General features: G+C 37.7%; 2 protein-coding genes across 2 annotated transcripts; one reads left to right on the plus strand and one right to left on the minus strand.

Moving 5' to 3' along the window:
• Window positions 1-271: 271 nt before the first annotated feature.
• Window positions 272-6,739, minus strand: LOC112555139 (E3 ubiquitin-protein ligase MSL2-like). Its single transcript, XM_025223363.1, has one exon. The coding sequence runs from the start codon at window positions 6,519-6,521 to the stop codon at window positions 5,145-5,147; it is 1,377 nt and encodes a 458-aa protein (XP_025079148.1). The 5' UTR covers window positions 6,522-6,739; the 3' UTR covers window positions 272-5,144.
• Window positions 6,740-8,556: 1,817 nt separating this feature from the next.
• On the plus strand, window positions 8,557-13,247 carry LOC112555621 (protein PTCD3 homolog, mitochondrial-like). Its single transcript, XM_025224051.1, has 4 exons — window positions 8,557-9,484; window positions 9,946-10,201; window positions 11,335-11,756; window positions 12,504-13,247. The coding sequence occupies exons 1-4, from the start codon at window positions 8,591-8,593 to the stop codon at window positions 12,900-12,902; spliced, it is 1,971 nt and encodes a 656-aa protein (XP_025079836.1). The 5' UTR covers window positions 8,557-8,590; the 3' UTR covers window positions 12,903-13,247.
• The last annotated feature ends 2,895 nt before the right edge of the window (window positions 13,248-16,142 follow it).

Raw genomic sequence — 16,142 nt, forward strand, 5'->3', positions numbered from 1 at the left:
AAGGGCAATGCCTCAGATTCAGTATTCATGATGCCATCTCCCTGAATAATCACTAACTTAATGTTAACCAAACGAAGCCAAACAGATAAACTAGCGATCACAAGTTCTGTCATAAGTATTCTGTTTTAGTTTGTTAAACCATCATCTATGCTGGCTTTAGTCTCATAGCAGTACATGCAGAAATTAAACATCTTTCTGAAAACACACACACACACAAACTATTCACATAGACATCACATTTATACACAAAGTCAAATTTGGCACAAGATTCTAACTTTTGAAAGAAATTTATTTTTGATGTTCAACAATTCCCTCCTCTCAAAGTCAACAGCAAAACTTGAAAATGTTCCATCGTGTACACCAGGTCAGTCAAAAATATATTTCTCAGTACCAAACACAAAACCAATGAAAAGTTAGGTACTTTTTCTTAAGTAGTTGGTTACTTCTAAGTAACAATTCATCAGAAGTTTGGTCTAATTAACACTTACCAGCCCATAAATAACTCATTGTTTTGAAAGTTACAGACCATCCATTTGATCCAAAACAGCTTAGTCTAGAGTATAAATCAAAATTTCATTGCTGTCCAGAAATGTACAAGATTTAAACTGTGTAACCCATTTCATTATTGCAAGTATTCTGCGATTTTCATTCTCAGAATGCCACAATATGAGCAGCTGTATGCAAAACAAATGTTTGTTAACTCAAAACAAATTCTGATTTTAAAAAACATTTATCATTGCACAGAAGCCAATGAAATTAAATAATTAAAATGTTTAAAGGTTAGACCTTCCTAAAAAATATAACACCTGAAACTATGTGCACAAGAGTGTGATAAATAACAAAAAAAATCTTAATAATGATAATAAATGCAAAATTTGTAAAACCCAATCTCACACTCCTAAGGAGTATGCTTTTAGCGCTTAACAAGAACGAAACATGGATCACATACGAGGTACAGGAAAACAACACATGAACTATAAAAGAATAAACAACAGTACTAATGAAAAATAAAATCAAATAGAGAAAACACAAAAAGGAACTCAAGAACAAGAGTTGAGAGTAACATGATATTGCAAAAGGGTGTGAAAAACGACTAGCATTATGGAAAAGGTTGTTAGGAGTAATGTTTTCGGAAGAGGTGCGTTTTCAATGCACATTTAAAGGATTCAATAGTGGGTACATGGCGGATACTGAAAGGGAGAGTTCAATTATTTTGCAGCACAATAACTAAAAATCCTTTGGCCTTATGTTGTTTTGGTGACAGGAAGAGTAAGGAGACGATCATCAGACGAGGAGTGGATTGTCTAGCTGGGATGTAAGGGAGAAAGAGCAAGTTCAGAGAAATAATCAGAGCAGGTGCCAGCAAAGAAATGAAAACACAGCATGGCCAGTTTATGCTGGATGCAAGAACAGATGGGAAGCTAGAAAACGAAGTAGAAGGGAGGTGTGGTCCTGTTTCCTAGCTCTAAGCACAAGATGTGTGATGGATTTCTGGAGTTTGTGAAGAAGGTATGCAAGACACCCAGCAAGCAAGGTGTTGCAGTAATCAAGCCTGGATAGATCAAATGCACAGACAATAGTGTTGGTAGCTCACATAGACAGAATTTGATGGCGCTGTGTAGCTCGTAATAGGCAGACTGACAGATGTAGCTTGTTTAGCAAGAGTCGATCGTGTCTGCAGGTTCCTGACAGAAGATGCCAAGAAGATGGTTTCTCCCACCTTGATGTGATTTGGTGGACAAACGAGTGAAGATGGATTTCTTCTTCTCGAACATAAAAGGGCTTCCGTTTTATCATCGCTGAGTTTAAGTTTGTTTGACTTACAGGCTTTAATTCACATTAAATACATAATAAGATTAAACTAAATCCAGAATCTGTTTAATCTCTGATTTACAGAACAACAAACAAATTTCATACAAAAATTCAGACCCTTCATAAAAGACAGTGTGAGAAGATGAACAAGCAATAAGGCTTCTTAAGGCCTTAAAAGAATTATCCAAATGTCTTCTGAATGCTCATATAAGTGTTAAATATGATCTAAAAAAATAAAGACCTTAAGTAACACCATGTGACAGAATAAAGTATTCACTCTTTATACACATAACATACACAAGAAATTTTTTTTAAGGTAATCTATCTTCACCCCAGCTAGTGTAAAGACACAAAAGCAAGTATGGTTTACTAAGAGGTGACGAAAGTAGTTGACTGGTTGACCGTTGGCATCTGCTTAGCAACAGATTCTTTACACTGCAAAATGTTCATAATTTTAAAAGCTAATTTTCTCTGAAAAATTCAAATTTCATATAGCTGGTTTTTTTGCCTTTGGCCCAGTTTTAGGCTGGTCCTCTCGCAGTGATAAATGATGGAACACTGAACATTTTGTTTAGTTGTTCACCAGTTTCAAACATTGTACTCCTATATCGAGTGCATCAAACAGACATGCAAAAGCAAAAGCCTTGTTATGAAGCTGACATTTGAAATTGAGCATCTAGCTACAAAACATATTCTAGCTTCAGTGCTCGCTGCTGGATAACAAAGGTTTAAAAAAAAAAAAAACAAGACTCAAAACACTGTCATAAAACATTTAATAAAATATTAAAGACAGAGATGCTAGCACTTGAATACAAATATAGCACAGACTTATCTCTAGCTAAGGCCAAAACAAACCATTGGTTTATATTCCATACCAAAATGGTCAGTAGATCTGAAACTCTTTCTTAACACAATTCTGCTTCATTTCCTTGTAAAACACTAGATTGTAACATGGAAGCAAAGTGTCAAGTTTTCCCAGCAAGAATACAAGGCAGAGAGGCTACAGGCTAGAAATTAATAAAACAATAAAATGCTGACTTCAACACAGATAAAATCTGACAAACAGCTTTTACAAGGATTTTGATCAGGATACTTCATGAAAACCATGAAAACCATGGGATGATTTACCTAAAGTAAATGCACTCTAAAACCTAATATACTTTTGTTCTCCAAAATTACACCTTCAGCAAGCATTAAGGTGTGATTATGTTTCAAAAACACACTTGTATTTATGTATCATGATCACAAAATAACCTTAATTGCTAAACAAAGTTGAAGTAGCTAAACAAAATGATGCAGCTGTTCTAGCAGAAAATATTAACTGATGATGACGTTGTCATGGTATGATGGTAAAATATTAGCAGCAGGGTACAAATGGCTTTACAATTCAATACAATGCAATGCAGATACCCTGCATTGACGCAAAACTTATATTGGTCATGATTTGAATTGAAAGGATATTCATCTCCATTTTTTGCATGCCACCGTTAACAAATTTAACAAAGAAGAAAACTTTCCTGAACTGCTGGTGAAGCAGCCTGGCTACTTGTGCATATTAAATGATAAATGCAGATTGGCTCTTGTAAAACTGCACTGAAATCTCTAGCACAAAATTTTGCAGACATCACAATAATCTGTACAGTATTTTTTAACAATGCCTACCAAAAATATCACAACAAAACTACACTTGTCTGCATTTGTGATTTGTGTAGATGCAACCAAGCATTCACATATGTGTGCATTCAGGCATTTATTGTAATACATTAATACATGACTATCAAGCTCTTTGAATGGGACACTGTTCATTTCCTCCAAAAAAAGAAACTGTTTCATCTGCCAGGATTTTCAAATCAACTTCATGCATTTTCTGACTGCTCTTGAAAGCACAACTTGAAAAATGAAAGGGATCAAGAAAAGATGAAGATAGCTTGAAAGAATACCTACTTTTTTCCTCAGCATATTACAGAACATCCTAAAAGTCCAAAAAAGATCATTAACTCATAATCAAAGGAGATAATGCTTGTAATTAAAGTCACAATTTCTGCAGGATTTTGGTGAGATGGAAAAACATATTTTCTTACACAAAAATCCCAGAGAATAATATACATTTTATATCAATATCAAAACATTTTAAAAAGAAAAAACATTTAAGGTATATCCTTTTAAACGCCAATCAGAGATTTAAATTGATTCCTTTTTTTTTAAACAGCATTCTTGTTGCTGAATATTCCATGTTGGTTTTTTTTAACCCGCTTTATATCATATCATGCCTTCATGTTACTGAGACAATATGTAAAAAAATGAAGTAATGAGCATATAATACCCAGTAATTCCATCTACATGTACCTTGCTTTTGTCTCCCACAAATTTTGTACCTTAGCCATTGCTTGACCTCTATATTACTTTTTAATTTTGTTGTTGTAACAAGAAATTGTGCATACACACATTTCAAGAGCACACTAAAGGAACTGTCTCAAATCTACACAACAATCTGTGTTACAATGCACTCTGCTAATGTTCATGCACTCTAGACCAAAACTAAGAGGTTTAGGACGTCAAAACTAATTTTGAAGGGGCTGCATATGTAGCACATTTATAAATGATGTACAATCCCAACATAGCTCACTGCCATCTGTTCAACACAAACGTTGGGTGAGAGGCATGGGTTGTGTCTTAAAGAAGTTGTATGACCTGTAAGGGGAAATAGTTCTAGGGTAAATCCATTCTGGAATGAGGCATGGTTAGTGAGATAGTCAACACTGTAAGTACAATATGAGAGCACCATACTTCAAACAATACTTAGGCATGCAGTTCAAAATGTCACATGCTAGGGAAAGAGAAGTGAACTTACAAAAATGTCTAGGTAATACAATAACTGAACACTTTCCAAAATGATGTTAATTATCTACAATGTAATTGAGGTACCATTATATAAAACAATTTGTTCAACTCCATCTACAGCCACTAAATAATGACAGCACAGATTACGTCATGCAAGAGGAAACAAAAATCTTTATATTTCTTCTGCCATCGATTCTACACCAAAGTGTACCCCTTCTTCCCCAGAAAAAAAAAAAATTTAAAAAGCTTTCCCCGCAAAAAAGCAGCTGCCTAAATTTCTGCTTTCAATTCTTGGCTTCTCCTATGTATATCTTCTTGTAGCTCACATCAACCCAACCTACCAGTAAATTGTAGATATCATGCAACTTACTTTCCTTAACACTAACAAAATTTAAAACTTTGTGTCTAATTCAAAATATACATTAAAGCTGCAGATGAAACTATATACAAATGTGGGCCATCACGATGAGTCACTTCATTTGCCCACTGATTTACATCCGTGGTTCCGGAGAAAGTCGAGGCATAGGAGGATCATGTTCACCATCTGATTTCTCTTTGTCATCATCTCGATGGTGATTTGAAGGCCCCTTACAAGGGTTTCTGCAACCACGGCACATGCAATCTGTACATGGGAGATGATTACTATAGCATGGGCATCGCTGTCCAAAGCATGTCAGACGAGAGGGAGCGTTCAGACGGGCACATTTACAAGTTTTTTGTTTCGCGATACGCATTACACTGTCTGATGTAGTCATACTAGATGCAAGGCGTGTTCTTTTACAAGGTGGCTCGAAGTCAATCTCATGCTTAAAGGTTTTTTTTTTTCTCTGGTATTTCCCTTTAATTTTTAATTTTGTCTGCCGCATCAGCAATCCATTTTTCAGCTTAGATTTTGACTTCAGATGAGACTGTCCATTTCCAGTTGTCCTCACACCTGTTAAACCTTTCGGTTTGACAGTCGAGCGCTTAAATGCAACAGTTAAGGGCTTGCTGAAATTCTGACCCCTGCCTCTTCTACTGAGACCTGACCAGGAGCTGTTTCCTTGGAACTCATGGGCTTCTGCTCGCTGTGTCCCAGGCAGTGGAGGAGAAAGTTTTTCTTGTGAATCCATCCCTCTTGTACATGGAGCCAGTAAAGCAGGCATCTTCTCATACTCATCTTCAACCTTTGCCAGCTTCAAAGGCCCATTGCTTGAAGCTGGCTTCTCTTTATCGTGGGCCTTGTGTACCACTTCGTGTGCAAGAGGTGTGGTGCTATCCTTCTCAGAATGGCTGGTCGCAGAGGCTCCGCTGTCACTACGCATGCGCCCACCTGCTGTACGACCCCCGCCGCTACTTGAACCCGGGGTCAAATGACCCCTCGGAAGAGACACAAGTTTTGGTTCTGGGGCCATGCCATAAGTAGGAACGCACGTTGGCATCACCTTGTTATTGATGACGTAATCGTCTTCGAAGGCTGCTGCTTCATCGAGAATTTTAATCAGAGTGTTTGTATGCGCGCCGTTCGTCGCAGATTTACGAATTTCTTGCCCGATTGGACTGCTGTTAATGTACTCACACATTCTTTTAAAACAAAGAATAAGAAGACGCATACCAGGATTTTCGACGAAACCCTCGTGCGTTCGGCACCAACTGCACGCGGGTCGAAGCCGCATTTTGCCGCCGATACACGATGCGCAGACATGATGTAAACAAATGCCATGGCTCGGACCTTTTGGTTTCAGCATGATGTTTCCACAAACACAGCAAGACAGCATCTGTCGCAGACATGGAAGGTAGCCATAGAGGTCAGCCCATGTACTTTTCTTAGATGGATCTGCCAAAAGCACATATTTGCAAGTCGACAAGTAAAATTCGTACGCATTCATGATGGTTTCCTTTTAGCTTTGAGTTGCAATGCGATGTTTGCGCACTTCCGCACGCCATCGATGAAGCTTTGTGATTGGTGGAGACTGAGTCATTGCTGACGCCATAAGCGTCTGCTATGTCTAATCATACAAAACTACAGGTAGTTAGCGTTTAAATCACCAATTGAAAAGAAAAATCTTTTGTTTTCAACAGTATTCATGCACATGAAGCCTGCAAATGTAAAGATTAAAGTCATTATAATAGAGAATAACGTTTTGTTCTTAATCAACACGAGTTATGGATGGGCTGAATACGTCACTGCACTCACATGCTTGCACTGAATGGTAGTGAATGGCAACCATGTGCGCTGCAGGTGATTCGTTGGACGAATTAAGTCGAACTTCTCAACCTTTCTCGATTACTCTTTAATGTTTGTGCTTTGTCTGGTAAGCTCACTGGCAACGATAAAATAAAAAGTTGATTTCCCTACATCTATGGAAGATTAAAGTTTGTAGATCAGTGTTGAACATTAGAGGAAAATAATCGACGTGTTCCTCAAAACTTCTCAAAAGACATTATATGTATACATAAAATTGAAATTATTTTATACCCAACATTTTGCAACTGTAATCAGAAGAGATAGACGTGATACTGAAACTGGGGGTCGTAAAACCCGTAGTATTGCCATACAATGCCCACGATCGATCGAGGTCCTCATAATTAAGGCCGCACGTGCTAATAGATTCTGTGTGTTATTTATAGATGATGATGATATAATAGTTATATATATACATGTATAGGCTACAATTAAGTCTGTCGATCGTTTTTCGGGCATGGCATGTGGTGACCCAAGGAACCCGTAGGCAAGAGGACAACGAGATATAGAAAGGACAAAGATTAAGGAACGGAAAGCATTCGTAGGCGTGGCGAGTTATATTCTTTAAAGTTCATTAATTTCCTAATTAATTGTGATGCCATTTCGATCATACCTTTGGGAGATTAAATGAAAAGGGGATAAACACTTCAGTGGGATAGCGGATGCCAAGAGGCGCCTATTTACGTAGTCTGCCTTCCAGATCCTGATTTATGTTTTAGCTGGCTCCGTCTATCGAATTTTTTCTCTATAGCTATACGTACAATGCATTTTATACTTATACGATTCATTTTATAGTTATACAATTCATTCTATATGTATATAAGATATTCTATATATTATATACATTTCAACTCTATAAGTGTAGATCGAATGCATTCTATATAGTATATACATTTTATTCTGTACTTACAGAATGCATTGCAGCTATACATGTATATATATATAAAAATAGAGAAAAACTCGATCAAAACCAATTGTTTGACCATAGGTGGTCAAAACCTCAAGCAAAGGAAAGGTACGTGCCTCCAAATGTCATTTTACGAAAATGGTGTTTTTCCCTAACATATATTATTCATCTTAAAACGTGACTGTGCACTATATATATATAGCAGATTCGATCGCGGCGCCCTGCCCACCTGCAGCTCGACAACAATTAATTAACTTCCATATCGCTGGGCTGCTATGAACCATATATTGTAAGACTATCGGTTCGAGCTACATCGTCGTCCAGCATCTTCGAGACAGTTTCTTGTGCCGCTGCGCCGGCATGAACCACAAATGAGTGACAGAAAACACGAGAATATGTTCTCTGAGGAGTTCCATCAAATAATCCTCATCCATATTTTAGTAAATTAGTTTTAGTTCGATGTGAAATGTGTTAATCGTTTTCCTGCCCTTTTTGTATTTAGCATCGAAAGATTATTGTGAGCGTGGTTACAATATATTAAGATCCATCCATTCGCGCTTAGCAGACATCCCCAATTAATTGAATTTAAATTCCATTATTGCTGATTAACGTTGGCTAAATAGATAGTATCATAACTGCCTTCCGATAATAGTTGCGAAATTTGTAAACCGATACTTTTTAGACACAATTTTAATTATCAGTTCTCGCTGCTTTTCCTTTACAAAAAACGCGAGATGCAGCAACTATTAAGGGAAAGATAAACAGTCTCTTGAGTATGTAGTTGTCTCCCCTACCTTATAACCAAGATGGCCGCGTCCTTGTGTGTGCGTGCCCGCTATGGTCTTTCTGCACATTTCCTTCGGCTGCGAGGACAATCGGCGTCTTCGCATTCTCAGCAGCTTACTAGTCCTTCACCAGTTCAGAATTCTGTAAACGTTAGCCAAACAGAAAACATCGTTATCCCGCTTAAGAAAAAGCGAAGTGCCACAGCGATACTGCAAGCGCTTGCTTCTACTGTTAAGAGAGACCCGAACAGCCCTCATTACAAGTACATCGATGATCCGTTCTTAATCCCTGCATCAGCTTTGTCAAAACGGACCTATGCTCTGTCAAAGGAATCTGGTCAGAAAGCCGCTCGCTTCGTGCTTGAAAACTATTCGATGTATTTCAACACGAATCCTGCGGAACCACCCATAAAAGATTTCATGCCACCAAAGGTGTCTTACAACTACAATGAACCGAGTGAATCGGCACTTCTAGAACGCATCGAGAGACGTAGAGTTAACGATGCCGTTGATGTATACAAACAGATAAAACAAAAGCGTCTGGATCTCTCAGAAGAAACATGCTTAAAATTTTTAGAGCTCCTGTGTGTCTATAATGCAGAGGACCCACCCAAAATTATGATGCAGGAGGAATTCTTCTTTCGAAGAGAATTGGGATTAGAAAACAAAAAACCAGTCAAGACTTGGAAAGATAATGGCTTAGCAGAGAGGGTCTTTGATGACCTCAAAACAAAAACTCCCCAGTCATATGAACATTTAATACGAGGCATGGCCAGACATCTACAAACGGACAAAGCCTTTCAGTTGTATGATGAAATGAAGGAGAAGAAAATGACCGTTGGTGTGTTAACATACAATGAACTCATATGTGCAGCATCTTTTCATAAAGATACTTATGATACCAAGTGGCAGCAGGTAAGATTTTAGAAAATTTGTTGTCATATGAGATTAGTATTTCTTTAAAGAATTAGGATGGAGGTTTTCTAACACTTCTCAGACCTCTAAATGTTTCAGAGGTGTACAACTTACTTGAACTGTATTGATATAAAGGTTATGCTCCCTAGCTATAAAGTTTGCATTTTATTTAAAAAGATGACTCAGTTTTTAAATACACTGTTGAATAAATTATAAATGTTAAACTATAGCCTACAAATAATAAACCAGCAGGCCAAGATTTTAATAAAATCACAAAATGTGTGCTTAAGTTTTGATGACTAAGTATTTAGCAAGTGAAATTATGGAGAAATTAGTGTAATAATCACCTACACTGTATAATATATTATTCTTTAAAAATAAGGCATCTGTGTTACATAGCTATGTGGGTAGTCTTAAAAATCACATAGTTTATTTTATTCTTTGATGCCACTCTCTTTCAGGTGCAGCATATCCTAATGGACATGCAACTGGCAGGAGTTCGTCCAGATCTTGCCACATTCAATGGTGTTCTATATACTTTAAACCGCATGAATATGTACAACCAGTCTCCCATCCTTGCCATGCAGACACTTTGTGAGATGAGGAAGGTTGGGATTGAACCAAGCCTTGCCTCCTGGAATTACATGCTTTTTCTTTTCTACCCTAAAGAATCATCAGAGTCTAATATGTTGCACAAGATCATGGATGAATTAGAAGGTGATTAGACTGTAATGTAAAAAATTTGATTAATACTATTAACTTCTACAGATGTATTTTAGTACATATATTAGTACATAGTTGCCAAGCGTTTTTAAAAAAAGACAAAAAATCCTGTTTTCTGTGTCTAGTAAGTTCAACATATGTTTTTTCAACTCCCAACTGGTGATCAAGAAAACAGATATGATTTGTGACTTTATTTCGGAGCATGAAACTTTGTCACACCAATGTAGTGATAAGCATTTAATCATCTCTGATGGTTACAGGCATGTATCCTCCCCTCATCTTACTGTAGGTGAAAAAAATATATACAGCCATGTCACTTCTTCTCAGACTCTACCTTTTTTGCATCAGTCTTTTGAGTTTGTGGAAACTACTCCTATATTAGTTTCTGTCCAGTGTTTCCTTGTTTTTACTGACCTCCTCCCAGCCAAGCAAATGAGCAAATGGTTCTTCATCAGTTCAGTACTCACCTCTCTGCTAACAATCCCTTTCAGAAATTTCTTTCAGATTCTGAACAAACCTGCTATTAACTGATTCATGAAAAGTCTCCTTGCTCACCGTCTTGGATGCCTTCACTGCTTCTGACACCACTGACCATTCCATCTTTCTCAGCACACTTCTTTATTCATTTGGCATCACTGACAGCTCTCTCTCTCTTTTGGTCTCTTTCCTACTTTTTCAGTACCTTGCAGACTACAGACTGTTCTCATCCATAACTTGCGGTCTGACCCTTTTCTTTTTGCTCTGTAACCACTCTTTCCTCTGCCATAAATCACTTTGCATCAAATCAGAAACTATCTCTAAGCAGATAACAACTCCAGGACAGTGAAAAACCAGACAGTGTAAAGACACTCTTCACTTGAACATCCACCTGCTATAGACATTAAAAACACAAACACCTGTATGGAGATTAGGAATACGGGAAAATTGTATTTTTCCCTATATGTTGTTTTCTCAATGGGATAATCACAAATGCATATCCTCATGGTGGTACTCTCAGAACACTCAAATGTGCAAAAGATTGAAAAAAAGCAACAACCTTTCCTTCTTCTGGTGACAATTGTAACATGTCCCTTGGTAGTTTATAGTCTTTGCCTGACCATTCAAGTTACCAGTTTTATTTCTTTCAGGCCGCACATTTGAAATGAGAGACCCGAAAGATGAAGAGTTTTTTTTCAATGCCATGAAACGATGCTATCTCAATCTGCATGACCTGGAGCTGGCCTACCGCGTTGACAACCTTGTCAATACTGGCAACAACGCTCAGCTGCTTGGGGACAGTCGACTTCAGAGCTTCTACTATTCCTTCTTCGTGAGGCTAGTCTGCATGTTTGAGACAATGGACAGAGTGATGGAAGTGTACCAGCGCGTGACACCACACCTGTTCACTCCAAATCACCTGGTCCTCCATGAGCTGCTCAAAGCCATAGAGCTGCAGGATGGTTTTCAGCATCTGCCACTCATTTGGACAGACTTCATTTTGTTTGAGTTCATGCAGAACCATGACCTTCTGGAAAAACTGCTGGAGCTGATGGCCAAGCGAAAGCAGGAGGTAAAATTATTTTAGCCTTGATTGATAAGATAACACTTTATTTATCCCAGTGGACAATTTGGGACAAAGTGATGGATTGTGCATTGTTAAGGTCTCAACACATAGCTGAGTGAATGAGTGACTGCATGTCCATGCTTGTACAAGAATCATAGGCTGCTCTAATCCTGATGGTATTGCTGCATAGTGATAAACAAGCACAAACAGCAAGTCATGCAATAACCACATTTGCCCTTTCGTTCTCATAACTATTAATAAACTAGTGATGGGAGAGTTAGGAAAAGCAAGATTTTCTTCTATATTTTTAACATCTGTGGAGAAAGAGAAATGTGAGGCATTGCCTCCCTTTACAGCTTTTTTTAGTAAGTGGCTGCAAAACTACCCACAATGTCAAGCTGACACCCAGCACTCTTAAAACAATGGAAGTGTTAATAAATGTGCTGCTTCTGGTTGCTCAGGATTAGCTTATAGCAGCTTCCAGTTCAGCGCACGATTCTTCCTCCCGAGTTCCATTGATGATGAAATGCTTAGCTTTTCAAGGCTAGAAAAAAGTGCAGTTTAATTTTTACGTAGAAGATTTGTCATAAATTAGACATTAATGTAATTAATGATTTCAAAATTTTTCTAAAAGTCTTGCTCATGGTTTCAGTTGATTGCTGCTCTATATATTTTTTTTTGTTGAAAACTGTAGTTTAAACCAGTGAACATAATTGTGAGCAATTGTGACCGAATGCCTGATTTGTTTTCCAGCCTGAATTGCAGTCTCAGTATGTACACATAGCTGGTCAGTTCATTGAACGCTGGAAAGATGAACAAGAGGAAGGGAGACCAGCATCTCTGTCGACTGCTACGATGATCAGCCATATTATTACCATTGCTGAAAATGGCGACAACCACGACTTGGCATGGGAAGCCTTTGATATTTATCACAACAACAAAAACATGTTTGCTGGTTCTGTGTCTGATGATGCTATTCAAAAACTCGTGAAGTGCTCAATCAAGTTAAACAAAGGCGATCAAGTAGTGACTGCCCTGCAGTTCATGGAGGCAACAGAAATGCCAGGTGTGTCAGATCTCAGTAGCTTTGCTCTAGAAAATGATAAGCTAACGCTTACTCAGTCCCAAAAGGACACTTTGTCGAGGTTTTAAGACAAGAATTTAAAAATATATACATGTTGTGACCAAAGTTTTGTAAAAACAGGCAACAGACTTTTGCTGGATTTCAACATCCTTGGGAATCAGATTCTGCTAAAACATGCCTGGTTTAGCTGTTCATAAAAACCATTGTGACGAATGCCAAAACTTGTAACCTGTGTTAAAAAAATGCATTTCTTAATAGCTACATTGTTCATAAGAAAAAAACTTATGGTGGCATAATTCGATGGTGGTGTTTTGCATAGCATTGTCATAACCCAAACCACAAATACGGAGAAAATAAAGTCAAAACTTTTGAATGCTTGTGTTTTTTTAATTCCAATAAAATGTTGATTGGGATGTCTTACTTAGCTTTGTTTCTGCTTCCTTGTCACACATGGTTTATTGAGATCCAGCACAGGCTTTAGGGATTGAAATCGCAAAAATATTAGTACTTGTACATTGAGATGTACTTTTAAGGGCGCGAAAAAAAATCCAACAATCTGAATCTGAACCTTTCATCTTCCTTTCCACACCAATTTTAAGTGGAGCCCTGACATTTTATCGACGGGAAAACACCAATTCAGCTTTGTGCTTACTTCAGAGCTATCAAAAAAGACTGGCCAGCAGGATTAACCAAAGTCTTTTTCTTCCTGAGATGAGTTCCATCATAGAAAAGTTACCACTTGTGAAAAATTCAATTCTGTAAAGTCAGAATTGGCAGAAAAAGGAAGTTGAATCTAAACCAGTGCTTCAGCTCCACATCTGAGCTGAGGTGAACTGTAGCCAGTTGATTAAATGGGAGAAATAGTCTTCTGACTCAATTCGCTTTCTGTCCAACTCACATTTTTGGCGAGAGACGCATGCGTGGGTATGTTTGGTTGAAGTAGGGTAGGAGGGAATAAAGAGGGTGTGGTGTTCTATTCAGGTTGAGACAACAAATGCATATCAATTTGAGGTCCGTCCGAACATGGCAAGAAAACGAGTTGAATGTGCTGCTTGGCTTTCTCTGCGCTGTTAGTTTTAGCGGTTTTTCAATGACATCTAGCCAAAATCATAGAACAAGAATGTCAATGTTATTACTCTTTACTAATTAAGACTTAAATACAAGGCTAAGCGGCTAAATAAATAAAGATATAGGTGGTTTTTTAATCGTTGATAAAGTCATTATAGATACTAGTCACCAATCTCAGAACCAGGTTTTTTTGTGTGAAAGTAGTGCCCCTCTCTTCGAAGTTACTGCCTTGCCTTCTCCAACCCTCTTCGAAGCTAGCTACCCATTCCACAGCTGGGGTATCGAACCGGCTAATGTGTGAACCTTCGGGTTCGTAGAACTTTGCTGCAACAACTCGGCTGTCCATTCCTAACACTCTTTTACCCTTTACAATGTGAACATCATGCTGTTCAATAAAATTTAAAATTCACAAGATAGCCATTGCGCCAGGAGAAAAAGTCTTCAAGTTAACAATTTACTGGATAAATAAAGAAATAATATAACTGAATTTGATATGCAGCTCAAAATTCTCATAATTTCTTAATTTTGTTTTTTTAGCTGAAACGATCATGACTAGACCCGATACCGTTGTCTAATTATTTTTTCAAAATGTTATACATTCACATTTTCAACTTCATCTTCTAATTGTTATTTAGATAAGAAATTAAAAAAACAGCTTCTGTTGAAACAACCATTAAGCACTGATTATAAGATGAAGCTTGATGGGATAACATTATTGAGAAACTATCCCATTTAAAACAAAAATGGTTTTAAAAAACCTTTATTGGAAAGAATTATATTTGAGCATTTCTTGGTAAACACAGCAACATCCATTTGTAAAAAGCTTTTTCTCGTTAACAACGATTTTTTTAATGTCTTGTACTCTGTACTATGGTATCTATTTATTCTGCTTTCTTGTCTGTTGGTGAAGGATCGGGGTGTGGTGGTTAATGAACCCGTCCATGCGAAACATTTCTTGCACGGAACCTTGTCAATATTTTCGTATTATCAATGTAATCAGAAGCGTGAATGCGCGCACGAGCATAAGTTGTTTGCCATTTCGCTATTTTTTTTTTGTTGCTTCATTTCATATTCATATTTTTGCAAGAGGAAACACGTATTTACCACTTAATTGCTATGTAAGTTCTAAACTATTGATTCATGCACGTCTCACCTTGCAGATCCGTTCTGATTATACAAATAAATATACGGGCTCACCTCTGAAAGCATACACACTTAGAAAAAAATGTCTGCAAAATATTTTAAAACCTAGCTGGTGCTCAAGGGTTTCAAAGAATAATTTCCTCCCTGTAGCACCCACCCCAACCCCTATACTATTATTATCTTAATATACGTCTGGTCTTACGCAGTCTTTATATTTTTAAATCGTAGAATGTGAAGTGAAGAGGGTTATCGAGCTGCCATCTGGGATTTAAGCAGTCAGCCTGATTGCTGGTTCTTGCAGTAACAAAAGTTTGGTGAAACGTTGTTTCTTTCACAGGAAGCCACCAGAATGTAGCGACCATGTCGGTGGACATCTTTGCAGGTCTCGATGGCAAGAAGAGTGGGACATGTGAGGCTCATGCCAATCCGGCTGCTTGCTTGGTTTCTTTGATAGAGCATGCACAATGGCAGACAAATGGGTGGGGGATAAAATCAGGGAAGGGTGAAGACGAGAACCGGAGCATCCAGAGAAGAAAATCTGCCTGTCCTATCAACAGAAGCAGGCGTGCGCGATTTGAACCTCGTTGTAGTGCCGGACCGTCTATAGTACCCACATAACCAACGCAAACTTTAGTCCTGATAGCCTCGCTTTGTTATCCCTAGTCAGGTGTTTAAAAACAAACAAGTAAGTATTTTACTACAACTGATTCTATCTTTAGATTTTCTAGTGTTTGTGGCATGCGAATTTGATTTTCTTTAGCAATGCCCCCAAAATTATTTTTCGATAAATATCGTTTACAAAGATGAAAAAGCACCTGAGATTGTTGCAGGCAGACAATACAAAATAAATATAAGGACACGATCGACTGCTTCACGGCATGGAAGGATCAGTGACTCTAGTGATAGTGTTGTAAATTTGTGTGGGTTTCTTTGGAGAAGCAACTATAGATACGATATTTACACCAGGAAACAACTGACGTGTAATGTGAGTTATCAAGTTTTTAGATATATTGAAAAGGGTTCCCTACTCATTCATCAGGCATTTTATTTGTAGGTTTCAGGGGGGTTTTGTTTTTGTTTTGTTTTTTCCATTGGAA

Source organism: Pomacea canaliculata, linkage group LG14 (genome assembly GCF_003073045.1).
Source record: "Pomacea canaliculata isolate SZHN2017 linkage group LG14, ASM307304v1, whole genome shotgun sequence".
NCBI classification, from domain to species: Eukaryota; Metazoa; Mollusca; class Gastropoda; order Architaenioglossa; family Ampullariidae; genus Pomacea; species Pomacea canaliculata.